The 14,955-nt window shown below is 49.9% G+C and overlaps 1 protein-coding gene across 1 annotated transcript in view; it reads left to right on the top strand.

Annotated features, from left to right (window-relative positions):
- The window catches only part of UCP3 (uncoupling protein 3 (mitochondrial, proton carrier)), an 11,501-nt gene extending 964 nt beyond the window's left edge, over positions 1 to 10,537 (top strand). The window contains exons 2-7 of the mRNA XM_010848850.1: positions 3,320 to 3,539; positions 4,007 to 4,217; positions 4,470 to 4,670; positions 5,774 to 5,875; positions 6,569 to 6,749; positions 9,308 to 10,537. Of these exons, the coding sequence (XP_010847152.1) occupies positions 3,414 to 3,539; positions 4,007 to 4,217; positions 4,470 to 4,670; positions 5,774 to 5,875; positions 6,569 to 6,749; positions 9,308 to 9,422 (936 nt within the window). The 5' untranslated portion in view covers positions 3,320 to 3,413 and the 3' untranslated portion in view covers positions 9,423 to 10,537. The remainder of the gene's footprint in view (positions 1 to 3,319; positions 3,540 to 4,006; positions 4,218 to 4,469; positions 4,671 to 5,773; positions 5,876 to 6,568; positions 6,750 to 9,307) is intronic.
- The last annotated feature ends 4,418 nt before the right edge of the window (positions 10,538 to 14,955 follow it).

Genomic DNA, 14,955 nt, shown 5'->3' with positions numbered 1-14,955 from the left:
ACTGCCTCTAGAGCCCTCAGCGCAGTGTCTGGTGCAGGAAGTGTTCAGCAGATGTTAATGGGGCACCGCTACTCTGGGTGTGCAAGGCTGGAATGCCCCATTCCTCATGCCCCAGCAGAGCACAGGGAGGAACTTCTGCTCTACCCTTCACCTATGTCAGTGGGATAGGTCTGCTGGCCGCCAGGGCTTCTCAAGTACCATTTCAGGAGGCTGGAATAAAGGAAGAGGCTGGGGAGCACCAGCCACAGGACCCCTACCTCTGCCCACCCTGGTGGCCTCCCCCTGTCCCGCCCCCATGTGACCAGTGAAAGTCTAGAGCCCACCCGCCTGAGTCCCCCGCCCCTTCCACTCTGCCCCCGGGGGGCTCAAGACAGCCTCTGGAACAGGTTCTGGTTTGCCTCCTAGCTGCTGCTCCTGACCAAGGCCAGGCTCCAACACCTCCAGCGCACCATCTCTGCAACCTCACTGGTCTCAGAGTCTCCACTGGCTCCCTCCCTGTCCAGCCCCGACGCCTACACCAGCCTGACCTGAACACAGGTCTGATGGTGTCATCCCTCAACTTGAAAACCCCAGCCAGTCCCCATTTTCGCTAGATTAAGTACAGCTAGGGCATTTGAGGCCCTTCATCAAAGAACACTGTGGGCATCTCAGCTTCTTCCCCATTTCCCCACCTCGGCCCATGGGGTCCCTCGGTCAACTGGTCCTCCCTGGGCCCCTCTGGCCCTGGGCCATCTGGGTACCAGGCTGCACAGAGAAGTGGGATAAGTAGCTCCTGTCCTTGATTTGGGGCCCCCATCTGGGGAGAAATCATGGCAGTTAATGAACTAATTCTAGGGACTTCCCTGACTGTCCAGTGGTTAAGATTCCATGCTTCCACTGCAGGGGCCACAGGTTTGATCCCTGGTCAGGGAACTAACATCCCACATGCCATGCAGCCAAGGGGGACAAAACAAACAAAAAAAAGTCAATTCTAAAGAAGGTCTGGGACAGAGGCAGCCAAGGACAAAGGAGGTTCAGAAGGGAAGCCATATCTGATGGTTCAGCCCCCTGGCTGGAGACATAGCCTCCCCAGGGAGACAGACCCAGCCCAGAAGTGCTTAAAGCCACCCAGTGGGGCCTGGCCCATCACAAACACTCCACACCAGGGGCCAAGGGCAAGGAACGTGCAGTCACGCAGCTCTAGGGGCCCCACCTCTTCACCTCAGTTCCTAACTCTTGAGAGTAGAGTGAAAATACCTAACTTGGCAGGGTTCTTCTGTTAGAGCCTGGGCGGCCACCAAACATTTTGGAAAAGGGACACTCATACAACCAATAAGAGACACTAGAGAACATACCACCCAGGGGCCTCTCCTGCCCTGGGAGTCAGGCCCTCAGATTCCTGAAGCTGAGGATCTCGGCAGCCCTGCTCCTGATATCAGAGGAGGAGCTGAGCAGCAGAAAGGCCAGGGCCCGAGGGAAGAGAGGCTGACGGGCTGTGGGCACTGGGAGCTGCTCCTGCACTGCCTCGGACACGTGCATTCCAACCCCAAAAGAGGAGCCACAGCCTCCCCCCCCCCAGGGACCAAGCCTCCTGGCAGTTGCTGGGCTTCTGTCGGGCGAATGGGAAAGAGGATGGTGTTCCCTCAGCTGGCCTGCCATGCTGTCCCCTCAACCAGGCTCAGCTCCACATCAGCCCTCAGGGAGCAACGCAGAAAGGCAGGCAGATAGGCTGTGGGACAAGCACCACGGGGGCAGCCCAAGCCCTGACTGTGACAGGCGCCGGTCTCGGCCTCCCCGGGAGCATTGTCTTCCTCTGCCAGCATGGACAGCAGTGCCCACCAGACCTCTTCACCAAGCTGTTGTTGCACGTGCTTAGCACTTAAGTCCCCAGAGAGGGGGGTTGCATATAATTCAAAGGGCTTTGAATATCCGCAACAAAAAGGCAAGATGGTGGACATCCATTCTACCACATCCATTGGGCTGCTGAGTGGAATGAACAGTGAAGGGGGTCTTATTGCTATCACAAGACCATGGCTGCAGTTCTGTGAATTTAAAGTCTCTCTCCATCTTAAGCCTCTCTTTTCCCACCTGTAAAATAGATTTAAATGTCATCCTGCCCTCTTTCCAGCACTGTTTCAAGCCTAGCAGAGCAGAGCAACCCATGCTCTGACACTGGTGACTCTGAGCAGGCCAACATCTCTGAGCCCCACTGGATCAGCCCAAAGCGGGGAGAAGAGAGAAGCTACCCTGCAGCCAGGCTGTGAGAATTCAGTGAGATGGTGTGTAGAGCTCCGCCCCCAGAGCCTCATGCCCTGTAGCCATTCCCTCCTCCTCCTCTAAACCTGCCCTGGACTGTCTCACAGAGCATGCCCTTCCCTGCGCCTGGAGCCCCCTCCCACTTCTCCAGCTGCTGCAGTCTTGCCCACCTTCCCAGGCTCTCCTCCCACCCCTACCATGTTGACTGGGGATGGCAAGACCTAAAGTGATAAGGCTGGGTGAGCTCTCCATACACCAGCATATTAAAAAAATAGAGACATCACTTTGCTTACAAAGGTCCATAGAGTCAAAGATATAGTTGTTCGAGTAGCCATGTACAGATGTGTGAGTTGGACTATAAAGAAGGCTGAGCTCCAAAGAATTGATGCTTTTGAACTGTGGTACTGGAGACGACTCTTGAGATTCCCTTGGACAGCAAGGAGATCAAACCAGTTAATCCTAAAGGAAAGCAACCCTGAATATTCTTTGGAAGGACTGACGCTGAAGCTGAAACTCCAATACTTTGGCCACCTGATGTGAAGAGCCGACTCATTGGAAAAGACCCTGATGCTGGGAAAGATTGAAGGCGGGAGGAGAAGGGGACGACAGAGGATGAGATGGTTGGATGGCATCACCGACTCGATGGACATGAGTTTGAACAAATTCTGGGAGATAGTGAAGGACAGAGAAGCCTGGCATGCTGCAGTCCATGGGGTCACAAAAAGTCAGACACGACTGAGCAACCAAACAACAACAACCATACACCAGGGAGCAGGCCTTCCCCAGGAAGCAGCTTGAGGCTGGGGAAGGAGCAGAGGGTTGTGGTGTGGAGTTAGAACCAGGTCTGTCTCTGCCTGAGCCTTTATACAGTGAAGACCACTTCCAGCGGGAAAGGGAAAGGGCAGGGTGAGGATGGCAAGAGATTAGGGAGGAAAGTGACCTGTTCTTATAAGTCAAATCCACACAGCTATGACAGCCCTGCTCAGGCTTTTCACTTACAAACCTTCTCCTGGTGCTGAGGGGATCCTGGGGATGGGCCTAGGGGGCACGCGTCCCATCCCCTCCCCTGGCTTGTCCCCTGCAGCCTCCTCCATGCACTGAAGCCCAAGGCTGGGCAGCAGCCTCTCTCCTTGGACCTCCACTGGGCCCTGGAGGGACCGGGCAGAGCCTTTGGGACCATGGTTGGACTGCAACCTTCAGAGAGGCCCCCCACAACGGCTGTGAAGTTCCTGGCGGCGGGCACAGCGGCCTGCTTTGCTGACCTCCTCACCTTTCCACTGGACACAGCCAAGGTCCGCCTGCAGGTAGGTGCCCTTTGGCTAAGGGTCATTGTTCCCAACAATGGAGGGGCTGAGTTCTCCACCAGGGCACCTGCCCTTCCTCACAGAGAACCCTGAGCAGGTCACTCACTATCCACGACCCTACCTCACCATCCCCTCACCACCCAAGATCTTAATTCCTTGGCAGGACGTGCCAGGGTCCTTACGTGGCCTGCCCTACTTTGTAAGCCATAAAGTAAGTAGTAAGGAGTCACCGTGTGAGCTTGGGCAAGTCACAGACAACTTGTAATGAGAAAAGCCATCACCCTCCGATTTACCACACTGTGTACAACAGTTTGTGAGCTGGCAACTGCTACACAGAACTGTCATTTTTACTGAGACGTGACACTGTGACCATGCTTGTTCCGAGGTCCAGCCCCAGGCAGGGACCCCTGCACACAGCCCTGCCCACCCCCCACCCAAGTCCTCATACTCTACGGGGTGTCCCTCAGATCCAGGGGGAGAACCAGGTGGCCCTGGCGGCCCGGAGTGCCCAGTACCGCGGAGTGCTGGGCACCATCCTGACCATGGTGCGCACCGAGGGCCCCCGCAGCCTCTACAGCGGGCTGGTCGCTGGCCTGCAGCGCCAGATGAGCTTCGCCTCCATCCGCATCGGCCTCTACGACTCTGTCAAGCAGTTCTACACCCCCAAGGGATCGGACCGTGAGTGCTGAGGGGTGGGTCAAGGCAGGATCTAGGCTGTGGGTCAGGAGATCAGGGTGGTGCAGACTCAGAGGCAGAGCTGAGGCATGGGAAGCTGAGGCATGAGGAGACTGAGCCTCATGTCGAGGAGGATCTGGAACCCTGGCCTGGGAGAGGTGGGCATGGGGCAGGGGCAGCCCCCAGAGACCGGCATCAGGCCCACAGAGGTGCGGGGTAGTACAACTCTGGCCCGCTTGCTCTCCTCCTCTCCAGACTCCAGCATCATTACCCGGATTTTGGCGGGCTGCACCACGGGGGCCATGGCAGTGACCTGTGCCCAGCCCACAGACGTGGTGAAGATCCGCTTTCAGGCCAGCATGCACGCTGGGCCGGGAGGCAACAGAAAGTACAGTGGGACAATGGATGCCTACAGGACCATCGCCAGAGAGGAAGGGGTTCGGGGCCTGTGGAAAGGTAGGTCTGGACTCCAGGCTTGGGGGTCTTGGGCAGCATCTTCTCCACCCTAGGGCTGGGACAGGGAACTGAGCAAGCAGGGAGCTCCCATCACAAGTATTCTAGCAGTTCTAAAGGAACATCCTAACATATCCCAATGGGCCAGCTGACCAGCCATACTGCCCCAAATTCAGTTCAGTTTACCAACCTTTCACCACGCGCAGGGCTCTGAGGGAGACAGAAATGAACAGAGGATACCCTCACGGCTCACAGTCACAGAGGAGAGAGGCATGTCAAGGAGCAGCCATTCCACAGGGCAGGATGTGCTGGGTTCACACAGAGGTGCAGGCCATGAGGGCTTAGGGCGTTCGGGGGCAGAGGTGATGTGAAAGTTGGGCCCCAAAGTTCCAGTGAGCTCCTGCTGTGTGGAGAGGGAAGGAAGGGCTCCCCCAGCAATGGCCTGTGAGGGGTGACTGCTGCGCATGGAGAAGAAACAGAGGCCACTGCGGGGAGCAGTCATGAGAAGGGGGCTTCCTTGGGAACAAAACTTTAAGGTTCTCTATGTGTTTAAGTGGTGACGACCTTGACAAATAATGTTGTCTCTACCACATGTGGCCAGGGCTCACATGAATCTTGCAGAAGAAAACAATGACCCAGTGATGGTTAAAGGCAGGACACCTGAGTCACAGCCTTGCTTGCTGTGTGCCTTCCTGGAGCCCAGCCCTCATCTGTGAAACCAGCGGGTGGTCTCGCAGGTCGCATGGCTGCAACCTGTCACTGTTTCAAAAGCCCACCATTCCTCTCCCAGGAAAGGCTTCCTTGTCTGGCTCTAGCCAGGTCTCAGGGAGGCATATTTTAATTTTGATGGGTATTGCAGTTTACCCTCTGAAATGTGGCCCAAACACACACAAGAGGGTCTCTCTGCTTTTTGTCTCTAATATGGACATGGATAATCTGAGAGCTTTTAACATCGGAAAGGAAAGTATGGAATCTGCCCATCCAGGGTGGACTCTTCTAGACCACTGGAAGGAGGCACCATATCCCCCACCTGGGCCTGTGGCCTTGCAGCCAGGGGGTCCGCTTCTTCTATTTCCCACTCATCAGCCCCACCCGCTTCCTGACAGGAATTCTGCCCAACATCACGAGGAATGCCATTGTCAACTGTGGTGAGATGGTGACCTATGACATCATCAAGGAAAAGCTGCTAGACTACCACCTGCTCACCGGTGAGGCCCTGGGCTCCAGGCAGATAGCCCTCCCAGTCTGGAGGGGACTGGGGCTCCACAGAGTGGGTGCCACCCACAGGCAACCGGGCTTTAAAAGGAGTGGAGGGAGGCAGGGTGCCCAGCATCATTAGGGTGAGTAAGGAGGAACCCTAGACGGGAGGCCAAAGACCTGGGCTCCAGCCCAGAACCATTTCTCCCTGTGCACCTTCAAGCAAGGGTGGCCTTCTCTGACCAGTTTCCTCTAATGAGGTGGTTGGGCCGAATTAGCTTCCAACTCTGGGACAGCCCAGTTTTGTGAGTCCTCATCAAGAGCTCCATCTTGGCACTGCAAGAGATTTGGAAAACACTATCCTCATACTTGGGCTTCCCTGGTAACTCAGACCATAAAGAATCCACAGGCAATGCAGGAGATACGGGTTCCATCCCTGGGTCAGGAAGATCCCCTGGAAGAGGAAATGGAACCCACTCCAGTATTCTTGCCTAGGGAAATCCCATGGGCAGAGGGACCTGGTGGGCTACTGTCCAGGGGCTTGCAAAGAGTCAGATTTGACGGAGCACAAGCACTAGACTATACTAACCTCATGCCCAGGGAGTTCAGTTTCATTAGGGACAAACAATGAACACATGTGAAACAGAAAACAAGGGCCCTCTTCATCTCACAGCCCAATATCTGCTCTTCCTACCCTGCGACAGACAACTTCCCCTGCCACTTTGTCTCTGCCTTTGGAGCTGGCTTCTGTGCCACCCTGGTGGCCTCCCCGGTGGACGTGGTGAAGACGCGGTATATGAACTCGCCCCCAGGCCAGTACCACAGCCCCTTCGACTGTATGCTGAAGATGGTGACCCAGGAGGGACCCACAGCCTTCTACAAGGGGTGAGCTCCCCTCCTGCCACCAGCACCCCCTCCTAGAGAACCAGGCCTCCCTCCCCGTCTCCCTTCCTCCCCTCCATGTAGAGTGTGTCTGCCATGGGATCACCTAGAAATACAGTATTGAACAGCACAGATGTAAATGCCACAAAGGAAAATTACAATATAAAGACCTAAGGAAATGTTTTTTTGAAAGAGGGGACCAAATCTGAATTGAAGATCAGGGAGGCCTATCTGAGAAAAAAAAAAGGAGTCTATGCATAGATCTAAGTGCATCCCCAAACACACAGGAAGAGGAGGAGGAGGGAAAGGTGCTTGGTAATCCTGAGGTTTTTCCCTGACCCACCGACATCACTGCGGGTCACCACTGCCGACAGCCCGTATGCTTCACACGTTCCTGGCATTTACTATTCTCTCTGCATGGAAGCCATTCCTGCGTCATCCACATGCTCTCCAACTTACTGTCCTTCAAGACTAGTTCAAATACCACCTTCTCCCTAACACTCGCAGATACAAATTTTCCCCCTCTGTGAACTTCAGCAATACTTCCCTGATACCATTTTTACGGTACCCACCACTTCCTACTTTGTAGGATAGTATTTGTAAGTTTAAACGATCCCCCATGCTAGAGTGCAAGCTCCTTGCAGCTAAGGACTGTGGCTTATACAGCTGACCCTTGAACAAATGCCAGGGTTACAGACACGGACCCCATGCAGTTGAAAATATCAATACATGTACAACTTATAGTTGGCCCTCCATACACGCAGTTCCTCTGTTGCCATGGTTTCTGCACATCCCTCGTTCCACACCCACAGATTCAACTAGTCTCAGATCATTAGTATTTAATATTAAAAAAACTGTATAAGTGGACCCACACAGTTCAAAGGGTTGTTCAAGGGTCAACTGTATACATCTTCCACTTCCCAGAGTCCCCAGCACAAAATCAGCTCTCTATAATAAAGTTATGAACAATCACCATGACCACCAAGTCACTACGCATGTGGACTTGGGTTAACGCTTCACATATATTATCTCCACACTCCCCCTGAACTGGGCCATTTCTCCACATTTACTGAGGAGGAGAATGAGACTCAGAAAGGTCATGGAACTTGTCCCAGCTCACAAAGCTTAAACGGCAGAGCCACGGCGCAAACCCTGACCTTTAGACACCACCCACTCCATCCCACACTGAGCTCTTTGCTTGGCCCTCGTACCTCCACCACTGAGGATGGTTTTCTGGCACCCAGCGTTGGATTAGGCCCAACAAGCACACATGGCCTCGACCCCGGGATGATGTCACAAAACAGTTTCAGCTGACAGCTCTTTTCCTATAAGTGCCGCCATCAGAAGGCTCTTCGTCCCACTTGTCTCGGTTTGTACTTTCACTTGGCAAACATTCACTGAGCACTTCGTGGGTGCTGGGCCCCGTGCTGTGCTTCTTTTGAAGAGCAGCTAACAAGCAGGGGACATTTATTGAGGATTTACTAATACTGAACCCTGTCCATTATCATTGAATCCTCTCGACAACATCCTCCAGTTACAGGTAAGTAAACTGAGGCTGAGAAAGATTAAGAAGCTGGTCAAGCTGGTATTTGAACTCAGGACTATCCCCAGAGTTCACATTTGTTGCCCCCGTGCCATCTTCCCTGTGAGGGGCCCAGGCTGAGGGTTCAGGAGAGGCCCTGGTGTGAGATTCTGGTGCCCAAGCCAAGTCCCACAGAGCCAAGAACAACCAGCCCGGCAAGGAGAGAAGCAAGCAGAAGGAGCAACGTGGGCAAGGGTGTGGGAGGAAGGGTCTGACAGGAGCTGAGAGAACCAGGAGGGGATTAGTGGAGAGACAGGCTGAAGAGGAGAGCAGGAGCCAGGCTCCTCCCGGAGTCGGTGAACCATAGCTGAGGTGAGGTGGTCACAGGACAGGCAGGCTCTTGGGAGATTAGCTAAATTTGGCATCAAGTTGTTTTCACCTTGCAATGCCTCCAGCTGGAGGCAGAGGCCTCCTCAGGGGTGGCTGCTCAGGTTGTAAACAAGCCCAGAAACACTCAGTGGCGGAGTGGAGTCAGGTGGTTTCAACTGAGCTATCTCACCCTGGTCTCTGAAGAGAAACTGGCAGCAATCATAGAGTGAACTGAAGTCGCTCAGTCGTGTCTGACTCTTTGCGACCCCATGGGCTATAGCCCACCAGGCTCCTCCGTCCATGGGATTCTCCAGGCGAGAATACTGGAGTGGGTTGCCATTTCCTTCTCCAGGGGATCTTCCCAACCCAGGGATCAAACCTAGGTCTCCTGAATTGCAGGCAGACGCTTTAACCTCTGAGCCACCAGGGAAGCCTATAAAACTGTGAGAATTAACTGCCTAACGGTAACCCGGCTCAGAGTGCTAGTTTTCTTTCCTTGCCTGACTCCAACTTCCGCCTAAATTCCTTCAGTAGAGAAGGAAATGACAGAACAACCTCAGAAGTGCCCGTGACTAACGGAAGTTCAGCACCAGCACCGAGTGGGGAGGGCACACAGATCTATGCGGGACTCCAGTCCACCCACCTGACTAATGGTTGTCTCTCTCATCAGATTTACACCCTCCTTTTTGCGTTTGGGATCCTGGAATGTGGTGATGTTCGTCACCTACGAGCAGATGAAACGGGCCTTGATGAAAGTCCAGATGCTACGAGACTCTCCATTTTGACTAAGACAAGGCTACTCAGTATTTAAGACAAAACCAGTTAAGGTTGGAATAAAGCAGTGGGTCCACGCCACAGGGACACAGACCCACACATGTTTGTTTACAGAACTGTTTACTTGATGCTGACTCAAGAGACAGAAGAATAGGAAGGATTGTGGTCTTCAGTGCTTTGTCTTAAGAACACCTTTGTTTTGCACTGACAAGGTGGAAAATAAATTATATTAATTTGTGAAATCCATCAGGTTGGATGCCTAACATTTAGGCAAGGAAAAGTAAACCAAAACAGATCTATTTGGGTAAAATGGAAGTTTGCATACTTATATCCCCTGGAAGATCTGATTACATGATGAATTATAAACAGGAAAGACTGCAAGCATGGAACAACAGTGTCCCGCATTCCCCTTGGAAATCAGCTAAGGAGTGTAGGGAGACACCACCAAAGCAACACAAGGACTTTTGACAGCAGCCTTCGGTTAGCCACGGATCATCAGCTGTATTTGTTATGTGTCTGCATGTAGAATCCACTGGGATTGTGGGAATTGTGAGAGAGGAAAAAAAAGAGAAAACCTAGAAACTGTGCCAAAGGAGCATGGCTGGGCCAGTGTGAGGCTGAGACCCATAAATGTTTGCTGACAACACTGGAGAACCAAGAGGGCAGCCTCAGTCTCCTTTTCTGTAAAATGGGAGTAATAATCCCTCCTACCTCACTTGGGGTGTTTATGAGGATCAAGTGAGAAGCTGGGCAGAAAAACACATTATAAAAGCAAAAGCTCTGGACAAGTGTGCATAAAAGGACAATGCCTCAGAAAAGATTTTGTCGATTAGTGAGGAAGTGCCAGGGAAGAAGTTTTTGAAAGACACAGTTGCCTAGAGGTGAGACCAAAGGAACCAGGGACTCGGGGGTCAGGGGTGACGGAGAATGGTGTACAGCTGCCGGAGCCCCACTCCCAGGCAGCCCCCACTCCCACACTGGACTGTGAGGCACCTTGAAGGGTGTGGAGTCTGGGGACAAAGAGGTAAAAGCTGGGCTGAGAGTCTAAAGTATCAGGGCTCAGAATTTTTGAAAATTATCATGACGCAATAAAGAAATTCACACCTTGAGTGTGGGAATGAAAAGAGCCACTTTTCCGCCTTCTCTTTCTTAGATGGAATTTCCCTTTCTCACTTCGGGCATCCTGTTCATCAGCGCAGGGCCATGCCTGGCCCCTCACCCATACACTGCCTTCTGCGCTTCTGCAGCCCGGCTGCTCAGCATTTTAAGGGTTTGACTCCTCCATCTATAAAAGGCAGGCTTGAACCAGATGACCTTCTCCTAAACTTAACTGGACATATTTCATGTTGATAATTGGGATCCGTAAGATCAGTCTTTTTCTGGTTCTTAGCAGCTTATGCGGCTCTGATGACAGAACTGAGTTCCAACCTCATTCACCCACACACACAGTTACTAGCCACCTAACCATGGGGAATCCTTGCATCATAGAGTCCTACAGAGAAGTGGGAAGGACAATCTGCACTTCACAGGAAGGGCTCAGTGATGTCACCACTCCCTCCCTCCCCACTCTGACTCCTCTGCATCCTGGGGAAAAATGAACATCCACTTACCCTCAGCACTTTTCTAAATCTATATCATAATTTGAGATCATTTACATATACAAACTGGACAGTCCAAGCAAAAGCAAAAAAGTAAAAATTATTTTGATTTAATGTCTGGTTTGGTTTTCAAATAAAAACCATATTTAAAACTTTTTCTTTTCACTTGACAGCAAGTACAAATCATTTTTAAACACTTGCTCTTGATTTGTAAGTTGCTAGAGGCCAAGGACTATGCCTTCCATGAATTTCTGTCAAAATTAACCCATCATCTACCAGAGCATACTATTTAGATGATGCTGCTGAAACAGGATAAACGCTCTGAGCGATGTTTTGATTGGGATCCGAACCCCAGTGACTTTCAGATTTCTGGGAAAGGGAAAACAAGACTGGTGGGAGGTCATCTAAAGTTTTCTGGGAAAAATACTAGATTTCTTTCCCCATTTCTTAAAGGCAGAAGTGGAACCAAGTGACCTCAGAATAAAGTTCTGTGATTTTAAGAACAAAAAGACAGCTTCCGCCAAGCCACTGCCCACTGTCTCTGCCAGCAGGAAGCCACGGATGCAGACTCACAAGGTCAGATCATCAGCTGAGGCCCACACTCATTCCCCTCACTGCACACTCACAAACACCTAACTTCATCAAGTCATTCGAAAGGCTACCGAACTTGGACTTCCCTGGTGGCCCAGCGGTTAAGAATCCTCTTCCCAATGCAGGGGACATGGGTTCAATCCCTGGTCCATGAAGATTCCACATGCTTCGGGAGCATGGAGTGGGGTGCCATTACCTTCTCCGGCTTGGTATTCTTAAGCCTCAGTTTATTTACCTGTGCTAAGTCTGCCAGGCTCCTCTGTTTATGGGATTCTCCAGGCAAAAATACTGGATTGGATTGCCATTCCCTTCTCCAGGGGATCTTCCTGACCCAGGGATGGAACCTGCATCTCTTATATCTCCTGCGTTGGCAGGTAGGTTCTTTACCACTAGCACCACCTGGGAAGCCCCCTTATTTACCTATAAAATATGAGTAATAATTTGACAGAGAGCAAAAGTCTGCAGTTTTGTTAACTAAAAATGGTAAACTTCATAGGAAATAAACTGGATTCCCCATGCACTGCTGGCAGAAATGTAAGATAGTAGGGCCACTTTGGAAATTTTGAATTTTAAAAAATATTAAATACATATTTACCATTTGATCCAGTCACCAGAGAAATGAAATTGTATGTCCACACAAAGATTTGTACATGAATTTCCATAACAACCTTATTCATAATAGCCTCAAACTGGAAATATGTAATCCAAATGCCCATTAACTGGTGAGGACACAAACAAAATGTTCTGTATCATTGTGATGGAATACTACTCAGCAATAAAAATGGATAAAACTGCTGATACATGCATCAACATGTATCAACCTCAAAAAAACATTATATTATATGAAAGAAGCCAGGCACCAAAGACTACATCTCACTTACTATAAAAATTTTAGAAAATGCAAAGCTATAGAGACAGAAAGTAGATCAGTGATTATCCAGGGCAAAAGGTAAGAGAAGGAAATGACTGCAAACAGATAAAACACAACTTTTGGGGTAATGGAAGTTTTAGGGATGGTAAAACTGGATTGTGGGTACTTCCCTGGTGGTCCAGTGGGTAAGAATCCACCTTCCAATGCAGGGGACACGGGTTCAATCCCTGGTCAGGGAACTAAGATCCCACATTCTACAGGGCAAAAAAGCCCATGCACCACAACTAGAGAAGCCCACATGCCACAACAAAGACCCAGCACAGCCAAAATTAAGAAAAATTAAAAATTGGATTGTGGTCATTGCTTCACAACAGTATAACATTACTAAGAATTAATTAAAGCACACACTTAACAATGAGCAAACTGTATGGTAAGTTATACCTCAATAAGGCTGTTAAAAATGAAAAAGGTTATTCTCAGCTCTTGGCAGTACTACTGTAATAGACAAAAACTACAACTGAAATGTCCCATCAACAGTGGAGTGAATACATTGGATATACTCACACATAGAGACTATACAGCAGTGGCAATTAAAGATCTACGACTTCATGTAACTTGGATGAATCTAACAGATACAATGTTGAGAAAGACACCATACAGTACAACTCCATTTATATGATGTTTAAGGACAGGCAGTGGCCACAGGACTGGAAAAGGTCAGTTTTCATTCCAATCCCTAAGAAAGGCAATGTCAAAGAATGCTCAAACTACCACATAATTGCATTCATCTCACACGCTAGTAAAGTAATGCTCAAAATTCTCCAAGCCAGGCTTCAGCAATACATGAACCATGAACTTCCAGATGTTCAAGATGGATTTAGAAAAGGCAGAGGAACAAGAGATCAAATTGCCAACATCTGCTGGATCATCAAAAAAGCAAGAGTTCCAAACATCTACTTCTGCTTTATTGACTATGCCAAAGCCTTTGACTGTGTGGATCACAACAAACTGTGGAAAATTCTTAAAGAGATGGGAATACCAGACCACCTGACTGCCTCTTGAGAAACCTGTATGCAGGTCAGGAAGCAACAGTTAGAACTGGACATGGAACAGATTGGTTCCAAATAGAGAAAGGAGTAAGTCGAGGCTGCATATTGTCACCCTGCTTATTTAACCTCTATGCAGAGTACATCATGAGAAATGCTGGGCTGGATGAAGCACAAGCTGAAATCAAGATTGCCAGGAGAAATATCAATAACCTCAGAGTAAGACGGTAGGTGTTGCAAGAGGGCATCAGAGGGTAGACACACTGAAACCATACTCACAGAAAACTAGTCAATCTAATCACACTAGGACCACAGCCTTGTCTAACTCAATGAAACTAAGCCATGCCCATGGGGCAACCCAAGACGGGCGGGTCACGGTGGAGAAATCTGACAGAATGTGGTCCACTAGAGAAGGGAATGGCAAACCACTTCAGTATTCTTGCCTTGAGAACCCCATGAACAGTATGAAAAGGCAAAATGATAGGATACTGAAAGAGGAACTCCCCAGGTCAGTAGGTGCCCAATATGCTACTGGAGATCAGTGGAGAAATAACTCCAGAAAGAATGAAGGGTTGGAGCCAAAGCAAAAACAATACCCAGCTGTGGATGTGACTGGTGAGAGAAGCAAGGTCCAATGCTGTAAAGAGCAATATTGCATAGGAACCTGGAATGACAGGTCCATGAATCAAGGCAAATTGGAAGTGGTCAAACAAGAGATGACAAGAGTGAATGTCGACATTCTAAGAATCAGCGAACTAAAATGGACTGGAATGGGTGAATTTAACTCAGATGACCATTATATCTACTACTGCGGGCAGGAATCCCTCAGAAGAAATGGAGTAGCCATCATGGTCAACAAAAGAGTCTGAAATGCAGTACTTGGATGCAATCTCAAAAACGACAGAATGATCTCTGTTCGTTTCCAAGGCAAACCACTCAATATCACAGTAATCTAAGTCTATGCCCCAACCAGTAACGCTGAAGAAGCTGAAGTTGAACGGTTCTATGAAGACCTACAAGACCTTTTAGAACTAACACCCAAAAAAGATGTCCTTTTCATTATAGGGGACTGGAATGCAAAAGTAGGAAGTCAAGAAACACCTGGAGTAACAGGCAAATTTGGCCTTGGAATACGGAATGAAGCAGGGCAAAGACTAATAGAGTTTTGCCAAGAAAATGCACTGGTCATAGCAAACACACTCTTCCAACAACACAAGAGAAGACTCTACACATGGACATCACCAGATGGTCAACACCGAAATCAGATTGATTATATTCTTTGCAGCCAAAGATGGAGAAGCTCTATATAGTCAACAAAAACAAGACCAGGAGCTGACTGTGGCTCAGACCATGAACTCCTTATTGCCAAATTCAGACTGAAATTGAAGAAAGTAGGGAAAACCACTAGACCATTCAGGTATGACCTAAATCAAATCCC

This window comes from Bison bison, unplaced genomic scaffold, assembly GCF_000754665.1.
Source record: "Bison bison bison isolate TAMUID 2011002044 unplaced genomic scaffold, Bison_UMD1.0 scf7180017864276, whole genome shotgun sequence".
Lineage (NCBI taxonomy): Eukaryota > Metazoa > Chordata > Mammalia > Artiodactyla > Bovidae > Bison > Bison bison.
Note: the sequence above shows the minus strand (reverse complement) of the source record. Positions and strands in the feature narration are given on the sequence as shown.